The sequence below is a fragment of the Poecile atricapillus genome, chromosome 18, assembly GCF_030490865.1.
Source record: "Poecile atricapillus isolate bPoeAtr1 chromosome 18, bPoeAtr1.hap1, whole genome shotgun sequence".
Taxonomy (NCBI): Eukaryota; Metazoa; Chordata; class Aves; order Passeriformes; family Paridae; genus Poecile; species Poecile atricapillus.
In genome coordinates this window covers 10,062,565-10,089,017 of record NC_081266.1, presented here as the reverse complement: position 1 = coordinate 10,089,017, position 26,453 = coordinate 10,062,565, and the positions used below count along the sequence as shown (strand labels likewise).

Here is a 26,453-nt window from a genome sequence, read left to right as displayed (position 1 = left end):
AGAGGTCCATATATTTACTGCTATGCTGTGATAACAGGTGGGTCAAATGCAGAATACGTTTTCTGCCTTTAAAAGCAGCAGACACATCAAATAATCCATGGAGAAAACACAGTGCTTACGAACAAGTCAGCTAAATGAATGGTCTTTTCCCTTATTTTATCAACATGATAAATGACTTGCTGAATCACTTCTGAAGTCAACTTCTTTTGTTATTTTGGGGTTTTGTTTTGTTTAGTTTTAATCAAATATAGTAATGAATCAAAGACAACTTAAAGATTCAAATTCCCCCTGAAACTTGTTGCCAAGGTAAACACTCCTTTTGCCATTATTTTATATTTGGTGCTTCCCTCCTTGATTGAAAAACAAATCTTTACCTGCTCAGTCAGCTTGGCACTCATTTTCCTATGTTAACTTCAATAGTTTAGTCTCTAGATATGATCTGTAAGTCCAAGAGAGGACCTGAATTTTTGATATTGAAACTGGCAGGAAACTATACTAAATACCAAAGTTTGTTTCATGTGCATACAAACACACGTGCACACACGTGACAGCCAAGAGAAAACACACAGGGGAATCAGCCTTCCCCCAGTGCCAAAGTTCACTTTTGAAAGCACCTAGAAGTTTAGACTTGCACCTGGCAAGTGTAATCCACAGGTTTTACACTCGTTTCAGAGAGTTCTAGTTATTTAAGATCTCAACACACACTGCTAAGCCAGAGCAGCTAATTCTACAGTTCTGATTCATTCCTGTCAGTACAGTTACTTTTTAACTTGATTCAGCTTCCATTTCAGCTGTACCCAACAACATTATTTTTCAAACTTCTGTGGACAGGCAAGTCGCTCAACCCAATAAGCAGTATTAGCAATTTTGCTGGGTTCTAAAGTTTCTGCTGATTTTGGAGGCAGACTTCAAAGAATATCTCCACATCTTTATTTCAATATGCCTTCTATGCTAGAAATAGCACCTACTTACTGTTTTAGTTAATCAAAGAAAACTGTAAGCATAAATAGAAACACCAGTGAACTGCAGGGAAATACTGAGCTGGCATCACTCAAGTATGCACATAAAAATACTGTATAAAAACTATAAGCAAATCTACATGTCAGATTTTTTTCCCCCCATAGAGCATTACCAGGCAGCATGATATTTGGTGAGAAACATTTCAGCATTAACAAACCTTCTTTAGGCAGATGGAGCCTATGCCAGCACAAAAGTCTTTTCCCTGAATAGCTGAAACTGTCTGAGGAGCTGGTATTTGCAGCAGCTCTTCTGGAAAGTGATACAGGTCCACATCAGCTCATATCTCACTGTAAACTACAAATGACACATTTTCATTTTGATGAGACTTGCCCTATGGCTGCATGATTGCAAAAATTATTGCAAGAGAGGAAAGACTTCATGACCACAGGAAAAGGAATCTGTGGCACTGATAACTTTTATAGCTTCAAGCCAATCTCAGCCAAGATGAACCAATCCTGGCAAAGTGCTCCAAAGGTACAGTGAAAATACAAGCAAATAAAAACCCCTGAACACCTTTTACCCTTGGACTGAGCCATTAACCCTGAGCCTGGCAAAGCCACATCCACTCTATTTATTTCTCTGACTGCAGTTTGAAGTGTTCAGCCTGGAAAAGAGAAGGCTTAGGTGTGACCGAATTGTGGCCTTCCAGTACAGGAAGGGAGCCCACAGGAAAGATGGAGGGCCTGGAGGGACAGGACAAGAGGGAATGGCTTCAGACTGACAGAGAGTAGGTTTAGATTGGATATTAGGAAAAAATTCTCTACTATGAGGGTGGTGAGGCCCTGGCACAGGGTTCCCAGAGAAGCTGTGGCTGCCCCATCCCTGGAAGTGTCCAAGGCCAGGTTGGATGGAGTCCTGAGCTACCTGGGACAGTGGAAGGTGTCCCTGCCATGGATGGTCTTTAAGGTCCCTCCCAACCCAAGCCATTCTACAATACATAATTGTACAGCAGAGCCTGAAGAAGATCCATTATCATCTTTCCCCTATTCTGATTATGTTGCTATATTTTATATATTAGTAAAGGCCTGTATGCACAAACCAGCCTTTGAAATAAGTCGTGATATTAAGGGCTAAAGTCCTTGAAACCTTCATGCAGAAGAGAGAGTAAAGCAAAACAATATCCCTGTGTGTAAGAGAAAAAATGTAAACTGTGTGTGTTAGCCAATAGTAGCTTGCTCTGCCTGCAGACCCTGTAGAACCCTATAAAAGGTGTGCTAAAGACAGAAATAAACGGCATTCACAATTACTTCTGTGAAGACTGGTGAACAGCTCGGGGGTCTTTCAATATGATTATACATTTCATACTGTCAGCAATTAAAGTGGCCTCAATTCACCATTGCTTCAAGCTTGCTCAAAAATTACACATCAAACAGTGGCAGAAAGCAAATGCTGCTTTGACAAATGCAGCTCTTGACATAACTTCTAAGTTATGTCAAATTCCTTGTGTTGTTTCCTGCATTCCAATTTCTTCAGCTATTACAAAGAGTTCTGAAAGAGTTAGGTCCCAAGAGTTTTTTGTAGAGAATGAAAATTAGAAAGCCGCACCCCAATAATTTTTGATGCAGACAGGCCATCACATTAGATTAGGTGCAAGCAATTATGTGAGCTGAAAAGCTTGCACATAAAACAAAAACTATTTTTAGATAAAAATACTTTTCAAGTGTCATTATTTTATGCAGAAGAATTTTAAAGTAACTGCATAGAAAGCTGTAGTCTCTCTAGAGTGGAGTCCATTTTCCATTTAGACTTGCTTCTGGAAGACTGGAGATCTTTAACTTTTTTTTTTCAAAGTTCTGTTCGTGCTTTTGCTGTCAGCAACCTGGCTTAAAAAGCTGAAGGTAGTGCCAAGATACTGGCTGCTGGCTTCTCTGCCAAACAATTCTTCTATTGTTCCTCGGGATTTAAACAGGCTTCTTTTTGGATAAGGAGTAGTCACAAACCAGTCCAAATTAAAGAGCCTGAAAATTGGGAAAGCATGGCAAGATCTTTATCAGCATTTGGAAACTCACTCGGCTATTCTTCAGTTTTGTTATTTTCTTATTCTCTCTTCAGAAATGGACAACCATGCAAAAAAAGCCACCAAATGGCTTTAAAAGCTTTGCTGAATACCTGGTAGGATTTAATTCAGGCAGTGTTGGTAGAAGCTTCACAACCTAATTTCTGCTGATGAACAACTTAAAGAAACAAACTTGAATTAAAAAGTATTCGTTTCCAATATTCTTGTTACTCAGTTCTCTCGTTTACTAGATCACATGAGAACCCAGGTTTCCAGTACTCTTAGATACTTGCTCCTAATCTTGCTCCTCCCAACCCAAATGAGAAATCATTAAAAGCACATAAACCCTACAGTGGGAATCCAGCTGGTGGTACACTAAGCAGCTTTTACCAGCTAAATTCTCTTCATAGCATTTTCTTCATATTTTAAAGATATTCCAGTGGCACATCCAGCAAATTTAGGAATTGATTCCCATCCTTTGAGAAAGTTTACAAGTCTATCCCCACAAATACAGTTTAACAACAAAACCCATAATCTGTGTCAGACCAGTAATCTGTATTTCCACTCTTCCAAACATCTAAATAGGAAAAAACACCACAGGTTTTCTGTTCTGTTTGATAACATGAAATAATATTGAGCCCAAAGCATCAAACCTTTCACAGAACCTTCTAACAGAGGGTTCTTGTCCTCCAAACCCTTTTGGAGTTGTGTGTATACAACCCACACTGATTTACTATTAGCAATACTAAGGTAAGTATTTGGCTGTCAGATTTTAGGAATATGCAACTTTGTATTCTGACACTATTTTCTTAGGAAAACAGAAATTCATTTTCAGAGCTGACCAACATTGAGATCCATATGTAAAAAAGCTTCTGGATTCATTACTCAAATAAATTCATAGCTTCACTAGTTATAAGGAAAAAAATCCAAATCCATAACTTCAGAGAAAAATGTTGTCTAAATTATAATTAAACCTCTACAACATTTATATCCCACTTGTTACATTTTCCAAACAATTTATTTCTTTAGAGAATAATATAGAAAAGATAGTTACTTCCTAATAATCCAAGTACTGATCTAGAGTTGAAGAAAAATCATTCTTCAGATGCCCATGTGCTTTGATAAAATGGATCTTTTGGGAAGAAAGGGAGAGAAAAAGAGAAGATTTTCTTTTCAAGTAAGTAAATATTTCATCATTTAGACTGTTGTAAGCATCTTACTCTACACACCCCAAGCTTGTATCATCTAAATTAATCTCCTACTATCTCTAAAATGATCTCATAGGATTTCTGAAAGCAGGTACAAGTTTAATACTTCAAATCCATTTATAATCTGAAAAACAATTCAGCTTTAAAACCTTTTTGCCAGGTTCCAACTCATTCACCCAAACCCCTTTGTGCAAAAAGTCAATTACACCAGTCTGAATCAATACTCAGCCAGCAGACAGTATCTAATGATTTCATAACTTTTATGTTTCTCTCATTAAATCTGTGTGTGTAGTAAAGCTTCAGTAGGAAGATCAGTAAGGTTTTCATGTTTACACAGTTTATTTTCAAAACAAGTTAAAGCCAAAACATTACTATAAGCAAACTATTAAGCATGCAGCCATGCTTTGTGCACACACAGCATCCATCAAAGCTTTAGTGATAAGATACCAGCCAGAGATACTCTGCAAGACCATTTCTAAGTACCTGCAGCGCCATAATTAAAACAACATTCCTCTCATTTACTCCTAGTAAATTAATATTTATACCCTGGTAATTAACACTGCTCTCCAGAGCTGCTGAACTAGGTTAGATCCACACAGCAGTGCTGTGATCAGCAGCAAACACCTGGGACAGCCCATCAGGATGGGAGGGATGCACAGGGATGCCTTGTTTTGGCAATTCCAATGTTCACAAGTGGGACACCAAACGAAAGGAGTGACCACAGGATTCCATGACTGAAGACTTCCAGCCTACACCATCCCCAGCTACACTTTCCATGTGTTTTCAGCCACTTTCCTGAATGACAGGCATTTCTTTCAGACCTTTGGAACACCAGCCACAAGGGCCAGCTCTTCTTGATTTGTGATTCCTCCTGGTAGCTCTCTTAGTGGAACACACAGCAAACATGTTCTTTACTTGTTCTTCACTTTACTATTTCTAACTTTGAAGACCTGCACTCTCCACATCAGCCCTCAGTGAGGAATTGCAGGCATTCCTCAAATGAAGCTCTTCCATCTTTGATCACCCTTGTCAAACTCCTCTGGGTCTCCAGTCCTGTTATATCATTTTCCTGTTAAACCAGTACTACTTTAGCATAAAACTAAGCTCGCTGAACTGGAACAATATTATTTCAGATGTCAGGCCTTTACAGCCACATGGCTTTTCCAGCTGGAGTCTGATTTTAAGAAGCCTGTTTTCTCTCTGCACTGTGGATGAAGGCCATAGCTTCTGCTTCTTCTCCTAAATGAAAGTGATAAAATATCATCCAAATATCAATAGATTACATTTTTTCCTATCCTGAGGGCATGCAATTCTGTCAATTCATAAGCTTAGCATCACGAAGATATCAATCGAATTTGAGCAAGTAGTGCTGCCTTTCAAATAGGAAAAGGAAATCTTGTTAAAAAGAGCCAGAAATCCTTGCTTGAAAAGGTCAGTGAAAAGCAGTGGCATTGTGACAAAAAAGAGCACACCTAAGAATCAAAAAGCACTTTTTACTTCTCAAATGAAATTATTAAAAATCCCCACTCATCTGAATAGCTTAGGACTCTCTAAGAACTAGAAATACCAATAAGGCAACAAATTGATATAATTGCATGTAAAGTTTTTTTTTAAATGCATGCAGAATTTCCTCGCTCAAACCAGAGGAGTAGCCATTAAAGAAGCAACATTTGCTCCAAGCTAATTTTAGCAAAGTAGAAATGAAAGATTCAATTAAGATACCGGCTCAAAAGGAGACATAAAGAAGAAAAGAAAAACACAAACTCCAACTCATCCACCTTTGGAAAGTCATCACTAAAATTTAAGACCTGGTGGCTCCATAAGCTGAAGTGATAAAATAGCATCTATTATCTGCAGGTTGCCTCTGAAGAGGTTCAAATCACATCAGGCAAAAACAAACAAAAAAAAAACCAAAAAAACCCAAAAACAAGCACAAGCTGTTGTTTAACTCAAAATTAAATTTTAATTTTAGTGCCTGCTTCACAAAAAAATCTGTACCACAATTGACAACAGTTGGGATATATTTGAAAAATTTGAAAGTCTGAAAGAATATGGAGCTGATACTCCTCTGTACTCTGTGTTACTGCTGAACTCAGTATTCACCTTGACACATTTAAAGTGAGAGGCCAGTTTTCTTCCTAGTTATCTTAAATAAGAAACAGATTCTTATATTTTTTTAATTCTTTTTCTAAAGAAACCAGTGGTAAAATCTGCAAAGAAAGGGATTTCAGTGTTCAAGTCAGTACCTAAAGAATGAACCCTACGTGTCAGCTATAGAGAAAAACCTTGAACCAGTATTAACACTACATAGATGTGCTTTTTTTGGCTATTATTTTAATTTCAAAAAGTCCCTCCCCCCAGGCAAATGGGAAAATAAAATAAAAATAAAGAAAATAGAAGAAAATCAATTAAGTAGTCAAAATGAACAAGTATATAAAGAGGAAAAAACATTTACCAAAATAAATTCTCTCTAGAATGTCATTACACATCTCTTTTTATTTTTTTTTTAATGCTGACTACCTATACAGGGTAACCAAGAAAATATTTTAATTGGCCTCTAACTTCATATTCTTCCACCTATTAATCTTGCACCACAATGAAAAGCTTTAATCTGTTTTTGTGGCAAAACAATCTCTGACAAGCAGATGGTTAATTTTGGTTAGATAAAAATAAAATCCTTTAAAAGGGAGAGCTGAGCCATGTAAAATATTTAACATCAACCACTTCAGCAGCCTCAAAACAGGTTACAAAGATACATAAACTTTTGATGAATTCACACTATTTAGTTCATCTACTGCCAAGACAGGTCATATCTTGAAAACACTGCTGTTCTTCTCAGCTTAAAGGAAACAGCTCCTGTATGTAAATTCCTGTCCTAATTTCATGTAGGGTGTTCATCACTCTCTCCTCAGCTGCCAGGACTGCTCATCAATCCTACTCCTGAGCATTTGGAGAAACAATCTTTCTTGTAGATATTTTCTTTCCTCCATTATAAGTTTTATTTTGAAGAAATGTCTCCATTCAGAGGGATGCTGCCTCTTCCCCAAGAGCTCCCTGTTTACTGCTGTAACTCACAAAATATTTACATCTCTAAAGTTACCAATGCACATCAGCTCCTACTCTATACCATTCTCTTTTTTTTTGGGAGCTGCACCTCCTCAGCTTTACATGAGTCAGCTCTCCCCAAATTATTACCCTGGCCATTAGCACCAGGTGAATCAAAGTAAGAGCACTGGAAGAGTATAGCAAATTACTGAAAACAAAATCCTAGCTTCAAAGATCATTCATTCCACACACAATATTTATATACTCTTCTTTATTACGCCTCAAGCAAGTAAATAAATAAATAAATAAATATATATATATAAATTTATTAAACGTCCAAGGATAACTTACAAACTAGCAATGGTCTTACATAATTTTTGGTGGTCCAAAGAATCACCAGAACAGCAATCAGAAATAGCTCAAAGCAGTGTCACCAGAGAACTCTAGAACTAACATTTCCATGGTATTTTGTGCAATACAAAACATGGCCTAAAGAGCATGAAAAGCTGAGATGCTTTGAAAAGTGAGCAAACACGAGCAGTGGTTTCGTATGCAAATTAAAAAAAAAAAAATCAAATATTTAAAAACATAGTAAACTCAAGTTGCTAAATTATGGAAATTATTATGAAATTACATTCTTCTCCATTTCCACCTCTTTTATTTGAGTGCTGGGTGTTAAGAATGTACCATTATGTGGAATTCAGTCAAGCAAAAATTTTTTGCTTTGTTTTACCATTTCAATACATAACTTGGAAAGCAACCAGTGAAATGGCACAACTTACCTCTTAAAACAAGACCAGAGATTTTAGTGGCTCTCGATTATGTTTTCCTTACAATGATCCTTTGCAGAAAAGTACAAGTTTCAGTTTAGAGCCCTGATAATTAGTGCCTGTGGGAATAAAGTAAATTATTTTTTCCACAGCAACATAATTTCCTGTAACTTTAATTTTTCCATGATGATATTCTAGTGGTTGCTCAGACATAAGATTTTACTGCCTGCGGTGTGATCAGGATTTGAAACAATTATCTGCTTTCAGTTTACTCTCCCCATCCAAAGAAAAAGCTGGGTTTATACTTATTAAAAAACTGTATATGAGGAAAGTACTTGCCAATAAGCTCCAGATAATTTTAGGGATGCTAAAGAACTCTTCTCCTTTTGGATTCAATTATTTAAGATGACAAAATCTAACAGATGCAACTTGACAGTGCACCTGGAGTAGAGGTGCTGCAGCCACCTTCTCGAAAATGAGAATTTCCTCCCAAAACTCTCAGAATTCATCTTCACTGACCAGGAAAAGCTTAACCTACAGAAAAGGGGTGCAGACAAATTGCTTAAACACAGATTTCAGAGCATTCAGAGCTGCCAGTGGTTTGCAGAGAGGCAAAACCACAGAGGTGATGCTCCAAAGTCATCCCAAAGCCCGCTCAGTGGACGCGCTGACGGAACCCCTGTTGTTCTCAGAGCCTTTCACCAGGTATTTTTCACTCAGCAATGAGAAGAAACCGTGCCTTGCATGGCACAGAGCTGTACAAAAGACAGCAGATGCAACCACCCTTTCCTACTGAAATGAAAAACAAGTATCAGCACTTTTTTTTCAAGTTTTAATGATGCACAGGGATGCTATGTTTAATCATCACACCTCATGAGGAGGAATCATTAAACACTTCAAAAGAAGCCTCTAAAAAAGATCAATGTTCTACTTGATTGAAAAAAAACCCCAAAAAACCAAACAAACATTGGAAACTACATTCCCTTGTAGACATCTCAGCCAACAATATTGGATCTTTCCCAAAAGAAACGCTGGGGTTACAGAATCAGACCAGGGAAATCAGTGATGCAGTGATGAGCTGAAGGGACATCGTGGTGTTCACTCAGGCAAAACCCAAACCTCAGCCAATCCAGATGGTGAAGTCAGGCACTTACTGGTGTTTCCAAAACCCAATTCAACAGTGTTGTAAAAAACAAACCAACCAACCTCACAAATCCCAGCCAGCCACATGCCAGACTTCTTGTCATCCTGCTGATGAAATTCCCATCGTTTTCAAATGGACATTGGGAATTCCTATTATATCATTACATAAACAACAACAAAAACACCACATATATATTCTTCTATTAAGCACCATCAATAGCTTTTAATTTTATTTTAAAAGAAAGAACTGATAGATGAGCTGTTCCTACTCCTTCACATCTAATAGCCTGAGTTTTCACTTGAATATTTTAAGCAAGGGTCTATCAGCACACAGGTGTTTTATCTTTTAATTTTTAGAGAGAAAAGGTATGAAATGTTGATCTCCCAAGTAAATCATTTCTAGGAAAAAATGCTGCTGTCCAATGGCACAAAACTAAGTATTAATAAAGCTGTTCAAGGAACGTATTTTAGTGCTATTCTTGAAAGATAGTTTTACACTCCATAATGCATTCATCTTTGCTTCAGAAGGAGTATTTCCTAATGTATTCATTTGAACTTAACACTACTTTGCTTACATGACAGCTACTAATGCTTTTCATTTTAAAATCTGTTTTATTCTGTGTTCAGCACTGTAGTTTTTCATCAATACCTCTAACAGTTATTTTCAATACCCACTTCAATCCACTGAGAAAATCAAAGTGTTGTATTTAATAACCAAATATTCCTTCATCTGAGCATCATGAAGTCTCCAAGACAAAAACATGAAACTCTACCAGGAACATAACAAAAACATTGTGAAGCAGTAAGGACTTATCTAATGACTACAACACTATTTATCTCCTCCCAAAAAGAAAACAGCTTTGATTTAAAAAAAAACCAACAAAAATTCCCTGACCACAAATCGTATTTTTCTGTTATCACAGTGACATTACCAAGACATCTAAGAGACCTGGAGAGAAATGGAGAAAGAATCAGTCTTGCCATGGTGTGCCAACAGAAAATACCAAAACACAACTCAACCCCTGGCTTGTCTATTAACCTTCAGAGGTTATTTTCTTCTAATTTCTTCAATTAGACAGATTCTTCCCCAAACTCATAGCAGCCAGTCTTTCACAGACAACAGTCTGGAAGACAAATAGAATTAAAGTATGTCAGTCTAATGACAGCAGCCCTACAAAGCAAAAACCCCTCAAGTTCAATTGTTAATCTCTACTTCCACTCCTTGTAAAACGAGAAGTACTGGCCCCTAGCAAGCAATTCAAACTATCATATGGCAAATTAAAGAGCATCACTGATCTGAAGGAATCACAGGGTGCAATTCTCCCTGGAAAGAATGACCAGCAGGTTGTTTGAAGTACAGGAGAAAGTCATAAAGAACGATTTGTTTTTGCTCTGCCATGTGAGTTTACCCCTCTCCATCCTTGTCCAGGGAGAAAGGGAAGAGTGAAGGAGGTGAGGGGAAAAACAGAGGAATAGATGGGCTGAAGATTTTATTTGCTATTAACAGCACATTAGTTGAATGTTTAAGTGTCACTGTATTAAATATGTTGCAGGTGAGCATGCACATACATACACCTCTTCCTCATTTTCAGAAATAAATCAAGTAATCTAATCCATCAATTTACAGAGAGAGATTTCTAAACATATCTGTTAATTACCACAATTCTAGTGAGTAGTCCCTAGTGCACACTTACTTTAGGGGAAAAAAGTAAGCTTAATTAAAATAAAAAAAAATAAAATTAAAAATCTGTAAAGTTGAATATACAATTCAAAGTCTCAACTCTTCAACATTTAGCAGCGTATCCTGAGCAGGCTTTAATTTTGACTGAACAGCAGAAAATCTTGCTGGGTTCATTTCAGGCTGCAGGCATTTGATACTGCACTGACCTCGCAGTATTTACATTCCCCTCAGGAAAATCTGGCATGCAGTCCAACTGGGGAAGATCATGTCTAACACTACTTGAGCTACCAGTGCTAGAAGCAAGCAGAGTAACAGTGAAAATAGTAGGGTGAACAGTAAGGGCATGTACACAGAAATAAAATAAAAAGGAAGAGAAAGAGAAGGTCAAACAGCAGAAGAGGAGAAGAACTGAAGAGACAAAGACTTGGAGACAGTTGTTTTTCTGATATAAATAAATCCTTATTTTTTTTTTCCAAACCAATGGTGCAGAGAGGCTTTCAGACTACTAAAAAACCAAATTACTTTAGCTCAAGGAAAATAAACTGATCAGAAGACTTGAAATATTTGCCTCTGATCAAAACAAATTAACAGCTGCCAACTGTAGCTTTGTCTGCATTGTGTTGAATTTTTTTGTTGTGGTTGACATGTCTATGTCAAATTTGGACAGAAAAAAACAACCCAGACCATAAAATCCTCCATAAGCTCTGCTTTTGACCATCCCCTCTCCACTCCTAACAGAGACACGTGGTGAACCCAGCTGTTAAATCCAAAACCTGCTCACCTCCATTCACTGCAATTCAGGTTCCTACTGCTGCAAAGAAATTAGACAGGAATACAGGAGCCAATTTTCCACAAATTCTACTCCAATATTTCTTAGAGGTGCTTAACCCATCTTCAAACAAGTGAAAAATTTTGTTTGTTCTTTACAGATTCACTCTGCCAGCAACATAATCTCCTGTATATCAGGCCTGGTGAAAGTGTATGAGACACACAGGTCCTGAACCAGAGCCAGATTCAGTTCTTCAGCTCCTTGAAAAAATAAATAAAAGCCTTAAGTTACCAGAACGCCTTTTAAAACCCTGTTTCAAATTGCACAATGCAGTTTTTCACGGAAAATAATAAAAGCAAGAGCTCTTGTGTAAGTTAATGGTTGCAATACTTGACAAAAATGATGGTACCTTCAATCCTCATTAAAAGTTTGAGAAGTCTCTGTCTGCACTAATGACATAAAAACAGCATCACTAAAAGTCAGAAAGAAAAAACAACTCCATTACTGAGCAAAAGACTTCCTCCCCCTCTTATTTAAAACCAGGATGCTGATAATTCCAACTCCTCAGCCTGATGCAATCTTTGCTTAAATCATCAAGGGCTGCGAAACCCCACTTAGAGCCTAATAGGACATCACCACTTTAATCAACAGACTGTTTTCTATTTATGTCTCACTTCTAGTTCTCTTTCAGCAACCAAACAGCAAGATTTTCAAGGAACTTACATATCTGAACTCAAAAATGTTTTGAGGCAGCAGTCACCCAAACAAAAGATTATAATGAACAGGATAAAAGACTGGTATTTGAATTGCTGAATTTGATAGCACTTTTTGTTGTTTTGAACCACAAAATGAGCAATCAGAGGCACCAGAAATCCCGAATTTCTTGTTAGACAGGTTTGGCACTTTTCACCTGAAGTTGGATGAAAACCACAGGGTGAGCTCAGTTCTGAAGCACATTGCAAAGTGTGTAGCTTCGAATGCAAGAATAAAGAGCACTTCAGGAAAAGGTTCAGATATTTATTATACCTTGAAAGTGAAGTAAAATGCAAATGTTCCAGGTACGAAACTTGGGAGTGGGTGGTCTGTAAAAGAGGCATAAAGAACAATGTGTTCTGTATATATATATGTGTGTATATATATACATATAGATGTAAGATATAAACACTAGTGGTAACAGGAAGACCAAAAGGATACCCTTTCATTAGATTTGCATTTAAACAGAAGTCACTTTACCATACTACTAGGCATCACTCATCTAAATAATGCTAAAATGACACTTTTTATGCTGTGTACTATGCACTGTGCAGTATATTCAGCTAGGAAAGTAGGCAAATTTAATGGTTTTGTTGTCACTTTATCTGCTCTAAAGAACAAAAAACTTTCCTTTAACCCTCCTCCTTGTGGCAATCACTAATGTGGCAATCCTAAACCTGGGAAACTTTTAAATTCAGTTTACAGGAAAAAACCCTTTCATTTAGTTATTGAATCGTCAGACAGACAGGAGCTGCAGATGAAGAAATACAAGAGGAAGAGGAGTACAAAGGAAATAAAACACTTTTTGCAGCAGGGTTAGCAAAATTCACACTCTGCCTCCTTCCAGCCTCATCCTCACAGCATTTCAAGGCAAGGTTGAGGTGGGTTAGGGTAACTTTAGTGCCATATTCCTCCAAAATTCACTGTAATAGGGATATTTTCAGGTTTCAATTAAACAAGTTAAAATTTTATTGATTCAAAAATCAAATTATTTTAACTCTGCTGATACAACAAAGAAGATGGATCAATCAGCACAAGCTGAAATGCTATTAATTGAAAAAAAAAAATAGTAACATTTGGGTGCTTTACCAACTGAAAATATTTCAGTGTTTCAGACCATGTAAGCAACGGATCCCCACATCAAGCAGAGAAGATGAGTTTGTACCACAAGAGAGATTTCAGATCAGAACAGATGATATGAATATCTAATGAGGTTTAGCTTGCATCATTCTTCTGATTAAAATTCATCATTAAATGAACACTTGATCTTACGACATTGATTGCTCAAACATGTATTTTTGTTTGCAACTTTCTTTGTCAACCTTTGCATCAAACCTTACAAAAATTTCCAACCAAAGAGTTTTATATTCATCTAGAGGATTTTCCTTATACATCAAAAAAGACAAAAGTAACCCTACAAAATGGTGTGAACAAAATTTAAAATCCACAACAAAACCCTCCACCTCACAGTCTTAGCCAAGAGGAAACCAAGTTACTCTTTCAGGCATTCAAGTAAATAAGATTAAAAGGTTTTGTTTTTCACTGTAAGCATTTGAGAGCATCACGTGTTTATTCTTGTTGCTCACAAAATTTTATTTAAAAGAGAGATTTCTGTCCTTTTTATAAACCAAGTTCACTGAAAAAAATTTTTAGATTATACATCACATGTTTTTACTCATCTCAAAAATAGTCTCAAAAATGATAAATCTTACAGACGTTGGTCAGGAGCTGCATAATCTTCAGGATTAAATAAAAAAATAGGGAATAAAAAAAAATCCAAAATGACAGAATTTTGCTAGTAGTACAGCTCAGAACAAAATCCAAAGCTGTATTTTTGCAGGATTTGTGCAATTACGGTATCCTACTTATTCAGGGAGTAGATGATAAAAGCTTCCAGGAAATACTGGAGTGGAAAGATGGCAAAGATGACATTTGAAAATTGGAGCTTTCACCAGGCATTTTGCTTCCAAATACCTTTTCCTAGTAGGACCTCTCTTGCATGGTCTGACACACTGAAACATTTCCAGTTAATAAAACACAAGATTTATTTTTAAAGCACTTGTTTCTATTAAACATGATTTTTTATAGATTCTGGAAGAAGTAAAAACAGAGAGCCAATTTTAAAGGTTAGGTTGCTTGGCAATGTACCTTTCCTTACAAATAATTGTTCTTACTAAATCACAGTGGAGAAAGCCATGAAGAATTAAGTTTGTGGAACCTCCTGAATATGCAAGTATTTTTTTAATTGCTTCTATAAAGCTTCAAGACAATCACAGGCCGCACTGAAATTCAAAATACTGTCTTAAAAACCCTTTTTTTCCCCACCCCATAGATTTCAAATAAGTATTCAAGTTTCATAGGTCTGGAGCAGAGATGAAGAAGAGATGAAACTTCTCAACCAAGCATTTAACCAGACCTCCCTGTCCTACCCAGCACTGGGAAGCAGAGTTTTACTGGAGTGCCTCTGCTGTCAAGTTCCCATCCCCAAATTTCTACTTCTGATGGCCACCACTGATGCAGCTTCTTCCCTCCTCACCATCACTGTCAGAGAACACCTCACCTTCAAGCAAATGCAAGGAGAGAGCTGCAAGGCATGGTTATCTCACACATTCCAAAGAAAGAAGGCAAGGGAGGAGGGAGAGAGAGAAGGGGAAAGAGTTTAAATTTAGGTATTTACTTACTGAAACACAGAAAAGAACACATATCCAGGCACCACGCTGGCAGGAATCCCAGCAGTCAGGGCTGTGGAGCTTTGCTTCCAGCAAGGATTTCTTTGCCTGAAGCTCCACAAGAGCCTTCTCCCCCTCTCACAAGCACACAGAAGCGAACTGAGGAGTGCTCTGCACTGCCAGCCCGAGTGTATCTCAGGTTTAATGAAGTCTAATTCATTAGAATAAGAGCTGGGGTAACATAAACATGTGCAGGAAAAACAGGCTTGGCGCAACACCACAACAGACACCGGGTTTGATCAGCACAACAAAACTCCGTCAGACCACAGGGTTAAAAAAGAAAAGTGGGTGCAACTCCTTTAAAGCAAAAGCAGAACATAAAAGGCACCAGGTAAAATTTGGACCTGTAAAAGCTCTAGCAAACAGAGCTACAACGAGTAGTTCACAAGGCACCAGGTGAGGTTTATGGAAGTGTCCCTCAGCTCCGGGTGCTGCAGGATATGGTACCAAGGTGAGGAAGAGAAAAAGAACCTGTGCAGCACCCAGACACAACAGGAAGATGAAATACAGGTATGTGCCCCAAAATCAGTCTGAAGAAGGCACATCAGTTATCTTTTTTTTTTTTGCAAAGGGGGGAGGGCTTGGGGAAAAAAAATGTACTACTGTATTTATTAAACACTGCAGCAACCACCTACATGAAAGTTTTGATTGATGAGCATTTCCTCTGCTTTTTGCGATCCTTCACACATGAAAGACCATGCAAGAATTCACTTCACTGTAATAAATGTAGAGTATATCCACTTTATCTGCCAGTAGTACTTAATCACCAAAAAAAGACCAAAGCTAGGGAAAAGATCTTTCCACTTCAAAAACAAGGATCTAAAGCTAGAGACCAATTTACTAATTTGTTAACAAATATCAAAAAAGTTTGAGTGTCTTCAATATCTTTCTCATGGACTCCAGTATCTCATGTGACTACTCATGTATAGGTATTTTTGTATTTTTAAATAATTACTTGTCAATTCTTACAAGTGTTGAAAAACTTGGTAAAGATTTTAAAAAAAATCAGTAAGTTTTCTTATGCTTTCAAGTCTTTCTCAGTGAAACTGAAGCATTTAAGGTATTGCCCAATTTAGAAACACACTGCAGGAAAGAGACAGCTCCAAATATCAACCACAGACGTCATAGGCAAAAAGATCCTTTAGAAGCACAGCAATTCCTAACGTTCACATTTGGTATTCCACCTCCCAGACTAACTTTGAAACAGACTCCTAAGCCAGGGATAATGGGCCCTTCCAGACCTGCACACGAGTCAGACAACTTGTTTTTGCAGGGTGAACTTTTGCCACCCTTCCCTCTGGGAGAAATCCCATTAAGTTTGCTCCTAGGAAATCAGCTCCCACTCCTTTTCCTGACTTGCCACTGCTCCTTCCTGCCTGCTTGTCTCTCCACTCTTTCCCTTTCTGCAACTTCTCCCACCCTTTTAGCCTTCCCCTGCACTACAGCACTACCTACAGCCTTGTCCTTCCACATCCAACCCATAAGAAGCTGCTTTTTGGATGCAGTCCCACCTCTCCTCTGACCCACACCCATCTCTTCCTGTGCCTAGAATCCTTCCACCTCCACACCCAGCTTGAGCTTTGCAGTATTTTTGGTTCTCAAAATATTTCAGTGGAAGAAAGAAGCAAATGTTAAAACAGATAATAAATGTGCAGGCATTCCCAAAAAAGTTCTCCTTATCTGAACAGCTTTGCTCACTACAAAAGGCACAGGATAGCTTGTAGCTACGTCCCAGTTCACCCACACACCATTATTTGACCTACAGATCATACCATGTAAGAAAAAGAATTGAGTTTATTCTTCATTTTAGTAAAATAAAGGTTAGAGGTAACAAGAACTAAATTTCCAGGAGGAACACTGCGATTTTTTAGTCCTGGAGAAAAACTGTTTGATCTGTTCATATTTTTCTCAAAGTCCAATTTCCTTTCAAGAAAGGGCTTCTCTGCAAACACTACTGGTTGTTCTTTGATTTTTCTGGAGAAAGTCTCATCTGAATGGGAAAGGGTCTTTAGAATGCACATAAAAGACAAAGGTTCAAATGAAAGCTGAATTCTCAATGAGCACAGGTTTATTTTAGTAAACAATAGAAACTCAGAGCTGAACGAGATCTTATCCCTTTTAATCACTTAATAAATTTTTCTTGCCTTCCCAATTTTCAAGCTACATGTCTACAATAAACAAACCTGCACTGACAAAAAGCCTCTATAAAAGCACACAAAACCTCTGTTTGATGCAACAGTGCATTCACCTTGGCTGTGGCCAGGGTTTGCCAATGCCTTGATTCAGCTAGCAACAGGAAAAAACTGTTCTGATGAATACAGAAAAAGGTAAACTTCAAGAGCAAACCCTAAAAATGAAACTTCAACCCTCTTAATTCTTTGAGTTTTTAAGAACTTCTGCAGTCAGCTTTTTTACTGCCCAAAAAGTGTCAGTCCTACAGCAAAGTTGAGAAAAATCAAATTCTAACATCCAAACAGCTTACCTAATAGTACTTCTGTACAAGCCAACCTAGGCAAACTGATGCAAAATTCCACAAATATTGTATTTGGATTGATTTTTAGAACAACCTTATTTGACAAATTAGCAATTTAAATAATATAATATAACCCTTGTTTGGAAAGGAAAACAAAAAATTACATAAATATTGAACATGTATTCAGAACTATTGCAATGAGAACCAAAACTGCAAGAACAGGAAGCAAGTGCCTGAGTTTAGATCATTGGGTCGTTTTAACCACCAAAAGGGGTTTCTTATGAAAATACATAAATGCACATACACAGTTATGTAATTTTATAGTACTCAAACCCAGTGCTTCGGTGCCTAAAGATTATGAAGTCATCACAAAATCCTAAAAAGATCAAGCTGGAAATTCTCAATGATCTTACTAGATGAGGAGTCTGTGGCCCGTGACCAGGTCTGTCTTCTCCACTGGGAAGGATCACAATGGGATTGTCCCATGGGGTCCTTTTCCTTAGGCACTAATAAATAACATAAGTAACTTAAGCTCCCCATACTACTCTCCAGCTTAGATGTGTTTTGGGAGTAAAGCCCTTAACTTTCCAGAGCTCAAAGTGCACAATACACTCAGCACAATTAACCAGGCCAGTGAGAGACCCAAAGCAGGACAAAAGGAATATCAAGTTTGCTGCATCACAATTTTCAAGCCCCATGAGTTTTACTTCAGAAGATTCAATACTTAACTGAAAATAACAAATGTTGTAATTGAATGTCTTGGTTCTACAGTCAGGGGACCTATATTCTGGGTAAAAGTTTAGTTGTATAAATACCAAACCAAGCACTACTTCAGCAAAGTTTATTGCTGGAGTTCCCACCAAGTGCCAGTGAAGGGCTAATGTGTCAGTGCACAGGTCTAATGTAAATTAAACAAACCCAGACTTCTCACTCTGAAAGGGACAAAACCCCTAAACAATACAACCACTCTCCTGAGAACATACACAAGGTATCACCACATTGCACATTCTTTTTAACTCCAAATAGCAAACTACACCTTTTGTCATTCAGGTTTACTAGAGGTGAGGAGGATGTGGGGAAATGGTTCTGTCATTAGCAAATATTCTACTACTCGAAAAAACCCAAAAAAATAACATGCAAAAAAGGTCAAAGTCCTAGCTAGCATCAACTTATTAAGACAACCCTACACCAAAAGAAAACCACAGTATACAAAGGGAAAAACCCCTTATCTCTCCCTGTTATAGTGTATCTTTCCAGCTTAAAACTAGAACAAATTCAATGCCATGGGAGAGGAAAAAAAAAGTGTCAAATAGTCACCGTTTGGTATTTACTTATTCTGAAACCGAGTGCACACATCCCAAGAAAAATAGAGTGTCCTTTAAAAATAATCACATTTCAATGCAGTCTGTAAACTGAGTCATTTGTTTGAAATGCCAGTCCAAGGAATGCTAAGATTTAGCTGACGATTATCTCCTCGACATTATCCCAATTTGATTATACAGTGTTTACTACATCAAAGCCAAAAAAAGCACAGTAATAGATTCAGCAACACACCCACTTGGAACACTGAAGACCTATTATTAAAGAACCAGAGGAATAATTTTCAAAAGGTTTTTATTTTCAAACACAGTCTAGCATAAGAACTTACCACAAAGGAAGGTTGTTAAACATTTCTATTCAACCCACATATTTGAAGCTGTGCCTCAGAACTTAGGTCAAATTATTTATGTGATCAGGAAACTTGACTATCCTTCTTGTCTAACTCTGACTGGAAACATTGCAGCAATCCAACAGACAGGTTCCAGCGGATGAAGCACCAAAAGCATGACATTAAAATTCATTTCATTGTAACTTTGTAACTCATATGGAACATAAAACGATCTGTTTCTTCCAGAACCACAAACAAGATTTCAATATTTTTAGTTTTTAACATAGCTTTATTACGCCGTAATTGGGTATTAATAACATTCAGCAAATCAGTACACACAAATCAGCAGGTTATGGTTAAAAATCCACATGTGGGGGTGTTTGTATAGCAGAAGGTCACAACAGCCCGTGCTGTTTGCCCCTCATGCAGAAGCCCCACAGTAGTTAAAATTCAGACAACCAGAATTATTATAATCAACACATCACCCAGAGTTACAGTGCCTGGGATTAGAAGACAGTGATTATAACGTTGTCACCCTGTCTTCGTTAGCTCTCACATCCTCTCTAGCACCAGCACAGAGAGGGAATGCGAGACAGCTTTAAAAGAAGCTATCACCGGGCAGGAATTCAAATTCAGCCTGAGACACTACACAACAAACCAGTATTTAACTTAGGATGCCAAACTGGTCAGACCACGTGAACCTTTCAGCAGGCCTGACAGCACCATCCCTGCTATCCTCCTACAGCTCTCAAACCACACAGAAGTGTTTGTGCAACATGTTTTCAAAGGCAGCACAACTTCCAAACACAAACAGAGCTATTTTCTGTTGGCTGTCAGCAAGACAATCAGCTCCATGCACATCCTCACAGTTATGGCAGCACCTTGAACACAAGATCTTGGAAGGACAAGGGTGCACAACCAACTTAGCACTCAGTAAATCTGGCCAGAAGAGCATCAGTTACTGTACAACAGCTGTTCACACACTTGTTTATTCAGGAAAACTCAAGTTGCTATTTTCCAGTTACTACAGCTAGCCAACACTCTGTTCATGGGTTTATTCTACAAGAAAAGGTTCCATCTCAAAGTTGTTGTGGTTTCAAGCTAGTAATAAAAACTTATTTATTTTTTGCTAGAGATATGGATTAAAATAAGAGCAAAACAGGCTTAAAACTTAAAAGGAATAAAGACAGTTTATTAACAAACTACTAGAATAAAAATACCAAAATAAACTTTCAGAGAACTCTTTTACTTTTCACTACCTGATCATTTCTTTGTACACATAACAACATAGAGACAAAAAAAAGTTTTATAATCTTGGTGGTCAAAAACAGTTTCAATTTTAGAGTCTTTTCATCAGTCCCCGTAGAGAAAACAGAAGTCTCTTTCTGCTAATCCATGGAGTTTCTAGAGTCCACTCCTCCCATCTCACACCACTCTGAGGTGTGCAATGGGTCAAATTGAATCTAGGGATGCTATTTTTAAGGATAAGTGATTCAAAGCAGAAATCTTTTTCAGTTGTTTCTGTGAGCTCTCCTGGAAAACAGCCATCTCCCTGGCTCCTTTAAGGCTTTAAAATCTTCACTCGCAAGTTCCAGCAACTCACAGGATCATAATCATTTTTCTTTTCTTTAAAGTCCACACTTTGAATACTCTATTCCTCTCATACTCTAGCTATGAATTAAAGGAGTCTTTAAACTACTGTCCATCTCCATAGCTGCAACAGAAAGACTTTTCAGCAACAAGCATCTTCTTTTTCTCTCTTTCTTATTTAAACTTAACTCTTTTCTTCACTGTTTCTGGTAAGTTTATGATGTCTTACATGTTAATTGTCTCTCTTTCTCTGTCTGTTCTAAGAAAAAGGAGTAATCTGTTGTTTATCTAGGTAATAAAGGAGTTAAAAGAAGAAAGCTACAAAAGTTCATAGTGTCCGGTTTCAGTCTAGCAACAGACCTTGAAAACTAAACAAAACTGCTAAACTGCTTTCTCTCCTTCCCCCCCCTCCCTGCGGCCTTGTCCCGGGCCTGGGAGGGGGGGGGGGAAAGCCAAGACGGAGCTTGTTACCTCTCCAGAGCCGGAAACAAAAAGAGAACGAGACAGCTCTGAGTGTACTTCTTAAGGGAGTGTTTACAAGTTGAATTCACTTTTTAATGGTCAGATCTGCTGTCAATTCTTGAAATGACTGATCATTGGTCAAGAAGAAAAACTCTCATCAGTCACCAGTAGCTTCAACTTCCTCTTTTTTTTTTTTCACTCGGTTTTAAAGGTGAAGTTAACCCATGATAAAAGTCCAGAAGAATATTTTTTTTTTCATATTGTATACACACACAAACACAGCTTTCTTTAATTCTCACTTGTCATCATTTAACAATCTGCACAGTACTCCTGAGGTGAAATTTTTAATGGATCCTTGTCCTCAGATTGGTGTATTTCTTGTCAACTGCTACACAACACTCCTGCAATGTAAATTGCAAGAAGGCGGAACAGAACAGAAAAACAACTTGCTTATTAACAAATAATCTGCCCTCGTAGACAGCACAGTGCCTATTCTGGTCAGATTTTTGGGAGCATTATGCTCTATTGTATGCTCTCTATTTTAACTTTTGTTTAGGACCAAATCAAACACACTCATATAAAATAAACCATGAAACACACATGTAACAGTCACCTCACGCTACCTACAATGCCTCTTACACAGAGCAGCAACCTTGTGCTCAACACTACAACACAGGAAAAACCTACTTGCAGCCTATAAACTCTATCTGTAAAGTTCACTCATAAAAGTTACCCCACTAATGACATTACTAACTTAAAGACAGCAAACCAAACACAGTGCAGTGAGCAAAAACTCCTGAATGATTTGAGAAAAGCCTGTGAATTGTTAAATAGAAGAAAAAGAAGCATATTAACCAAATATACATAGTGTATTTTTAGCCACTTAAAAATTTTCCAGATAAGGAATAATGGACTAACTATCTGGAGGGGAAAAGCTTGTAAGAAATTTGTACAGATCCAACCAATACACCCCCTGGATTTCTACACAAGAGCTTGATTTTCATGTCTCTCATCCAAGAAGACAATACACACAGCAAGGCTACCACAGTGAACGTGCTCCTCAAAACATACTGAAACCAGAAGAAAAAAGAAAGAAATAATGGAAATCAATGCTAGAAGCAGAAGCAGGAGGTCTGCAAAGAAAATGGCCAAATTAAACCTTCAGTGTGGCTTTAAACAATGTAATTAGCCAACAGGGCTGAAATCAACTCTTCTCCCAGTGATGAAGTAAAATCTTGCCTTTGTGAAAGCATTTATGGCACAAGAGGGTACGCACACAAATGTCAAGCAAACAGACAAATTCCAGGTATTCTTGAATTGCAAGGATATTTGTTGTCAGATGGTTACATTCATAGCAGAAACTGCATTTGAATCTGCATCCTCAAACAGCTTTAATAAACACAAAAAGTCAAGAAATTGTTTTAGCTGTGCAGAATTCAGTAAAAAAAGGGCTACATACCCTATGACAAATTTAAATGCACCTTTTGGATTGACAGCACAACACTCAAGTTCAGTTGGGAACGCATTCAAAATTACAGTGACATTCAGACAAACTAATTGAAAATTATAGTAATGTGACAAACATTCAACTTACTTTACATAATATCTTGCACCTTCAAAAGTATATGCTTCCTCCCAACCTGTGGGTAAGTCTGGAAAACAAGCAGCAAAACATTCCAATTACCTTCTGAAATGATGCTAGCCATACTGGTCTACTCCCTAACACTGAGGGAGTTGAAATACGGTGTCTGATTCCACATGTCGAAACCTTTAGTCCCAGAAACAAGTATTTCAGAATTGACTCACAAGACTGCCTAAGTGTGAATTCTGTGAGCCAAGAGAAGCTGCACGCCTGAAAATCTGATTGGGCTTTCTTGTTCTCAAATAATAACAAGGATGGCTTCAGTGTGCCCTTGTTTAAGGTCCCTTTGCCCAGCAACTCGGGGTCATCGCCACATCTCCCTGCCTTGAACTTGAGCAGCATCACATTACCTGGCAGGCAGAGATCTAAACAAAAATCCACCTAACTGAGTTCCATGCAAGTCAGAAGCTCCTGAAGAGGCACGATATCAACTATACCAGAGCATTAGCATTGTATTAGCATAATTCCACCACTCTTGTGACTAACAAGTGTTCCTGCAGTGTTTACAACTCTATTGCATTTTACATGAAAATCATTTTCCATGTAAATCTAGTAGAGAATGTGGGCATATCTCTTCCTTTCTTTTACCACTCTTTGGAGTCAGGAGTCCAGATATAAAAAAAACCCATACCACTAATGGTCAAAATCTCTCAACTAACAGTTTCCTGGTGTGATTGAAGCTCTGGAGATATTGCACCTCTAGATGCACCACCACCCTTAAAAGTTTGCCCCTGTCAATAAAAATAATGATTGATACATAGAGCTCTCTCATTGAATTATAAAAGCAAGAATGCATTCCTAAAGAAAAAGAAAGCAATCAGTCTGGGTTATGTGGTGGTTTTTATCCTCCTTATTATTTATTTGCTCTGGCTGCTTTTTTTTTTTCGCTCCCGTCTTCTGCAGAACAAAAAATCAAGGTGTATTTCGACAATGGGGCAAAGTACAGCAAACAGGAAGTCTCTCCAGCAGAAGTATTTATGGTTGCTATAAGAACTTTGCAAAAAATACCCTTCCAGTGCTGAATAGCTGCAAGAATAAAAAGCACTTCAATTCATAATGGAGGACAAAGCTCTCCTCACCGTCTAGAACATGCCTCACAGAATTATTTAACAGAGAGCTTTGCAATAATATACATCTGCAAAAGAAGTGCCATTCACTCAAAAATTGTTTAAGAGAAGATAGATGCATTTTGAACATATTTTGACTAGGTTCCAAAACAATGGTCAGAGCAAAAGAAGAGATAAACCTCAGAATAATTCTGTTTGATTATATCTGTGTATGGAGAGATTCATTTACATACTTGTGAATGAGGAAAACATTAGGAACAGATCTGGTTTTTAGACACTTTGGTATCTGATTGATGAATTATGGCCAATGTATCCAAGGTCATGTCTCAGTCTTGTGTTCAAAAATAAGTTTAATTTACCTGATGATAACTCTACTCTGTTATACACAATACTCCAGACACTCAAAAGCAAACTGCATTTCCTTTCGAAGGCACTTAACAGCAGAAACAAATGAGACACTTGGAAAATTACCGGGAAATCATCATCAGTCAACAGAGACAGTGGGAATAGTTTAAAAAAAGAATTAATACTCAGCTAATGCCAGTGTTGAATGAGAAAAGCACTTCACACACATCTGCCCCCATGCATATTGCTGTAGATGAAGGCCACTCTCTCTGAGCACTGAGAGCAGGAGGAAGAGGAGCCTGACAGCAATCAGTAGTTCTACTCCCAAGCATTAAATGACTTCTTTTAAACAACAGAACCTTTGCTGCAAATCAAACTGTAGAGTTCTAATAAACAGAACCCTGTGGTTTTTAAACTATTCCCAACTCAAAAACTACAAAAAAAAAAAAGAAAAAAAAAAGAAAGGCTGTCCACAGTTTTCTAAAAGGCTGTTTCTGATTCCTTAATGCATAAGTATTAACCAAACATGAAAGCAGATAATCTGATACAGACCAATTCACTTGCAGATTATTTCCCCGTGATTATCCAAGTGATTATACACATAAAAACAACTGCACGTATTACTACACTCCACCACCTCCCAGTGGCATATGCAGCCTGTGTGCAATTCCAGCAGTCAAGAGTTGGCTCCGGGTCTCCAGAGTGTCTGCTGTAAATCCTCCTCCTCCAGCACCTCCTGCTGCTACTTCTCCAGAGTGGAGCAAACAGCAGAAGCAAAGATTCGATTCCACCCTCCTCCCTCCAAGTTATTTCTAATGTTTCAAGTCCCTTTTCCTCCTACCTATTCCACCTCTCACAGTCACTTGGAAACCACACAGACTCTCAGCCTAGATGGAAGCGCAGGGAGAAAAAGGGTTTCTAGGTGACTAGCGAAATCAGCCTCTACATTTCTAGTACACCTACCGTGGTTCAATCTAGGTACCGCTGGAAACAGAAATACGGCGAAAGGTTTCGTGCTCAAGTGAGGAAGGATGCTATGCAGGTGGATAACCGGGGTAGCCAGCAAGGAGCACGAGAGGAACGAGGCGGTCTCTAATGGTAACTACACAGCCTCGCAGGGGTGATACAAGGCAACGGAGGGAAAGCGGAGACAGATACATTACACAGGCACAACTCGGGGGCAGGGGGAGAAGGCGCTCGAAGAAACTGGCGAGCAGGCTGGACACGCAGGAGCGCCCGGCGGCTGCAGCGCTGCTCACCCCGGGGGAACAACTGCGCGAAGTGCGGGGAAAGCGGGATCGGGACTTGTCCCGGGGGGCTGCGGCGGCTCCGCGGGGACCCCGGGCTGAGCCCGCCCGGGCCAGGGGCGGGCGGGGGCGGCCGAGCCGGGGCAGGGCCGGGGGCCCCGGGCAGGGCTCCGGGCAGGGCTCCGGGCAGGGCTCCGGGCAGGGTCCTACCTGCGCTGCGGCGGTGCCCGGTGATCACGGCCTCGCCGGTGAGCGGGTGCAGCCAGGTCGTGCTCTTCGCCTCCTCGCTGCGGGGACGGACACACGGACACAGAAGACGCGGCCGCCCTGGCTGATCCCGTAACTCCAGCTGCCGGGCAGCGCCCGCAGCCGCTCCGCGCTCAGCTCCGCCATGGCCGAGCAGCCGCAGCCGGGGAGAGCCGAGGGGAGCGCGGGCGGGGGGGCGGCGCGGGCACGAGCAGCGAGCGCGTCCCCGCCGCCGCCAACACCTTGGGGAGGGGCGGGAGCAGCGCCCGCCCCGCCCCGCCCCGCCCCGCCCCGCCCCGCCCGCCGCGGGGGCGCGCTGGCCGCGGGGGCGCGCCCGGCCGGCGGGGGCGGGTTCCGGCGTGTGGGGAGGGAGCCGCGGGGATGGACGGAGCGCCGGGAGGCGGCCGGGGCCGTCCCGCGGGGCCGGGAGGCGATGTGCGGCCGGCAGCCGGGGAGGAGGGACGGACGGACGGACGGACGGACGGACGGACGGAGGGAGGGAGCTGCGGCCGGTCGGAGCGCGGCTGCCAGAGGAGGGCACGGCTCCTCGGCCCCGGCTCCGCTCGTTCGCACCCCAGCGCTGCCAACTCCAGAATCGTGGCTGCGCCCCTGGCAGCCC

The 26,453-nt window shown here is 39.4% G+C and overlaps 1 protein-coding gene across 1 annotated transcript in view; it reads right to left on the bottom strand.

Moving 5' to 3' along the window:
* LOC131586214 (pleckstrin homology domain-containing family A member 5-like) overlaps positions 1–26,114 on the bottom strand; it is a 60,302-nt gene extending 34,188 nt beyond the window's left edge. Inside the window, 3 exon segments of the mRNA XM_058853103.1 lie at positions 22,882–22,939; positions 25,799–25,892; positions 25,895–26,114. Of these exon segments, the coding sequence (XP_058709086.1) occupies positions 22,882–22,939; positions 25,799–25,892; positions 25,895–25,981 (239 nt within the window). The 5' untranslated portion in view covers positions 25,982–26,114.
* Positions 26,115–26,453: the final 339 nt, after the last annotated feature.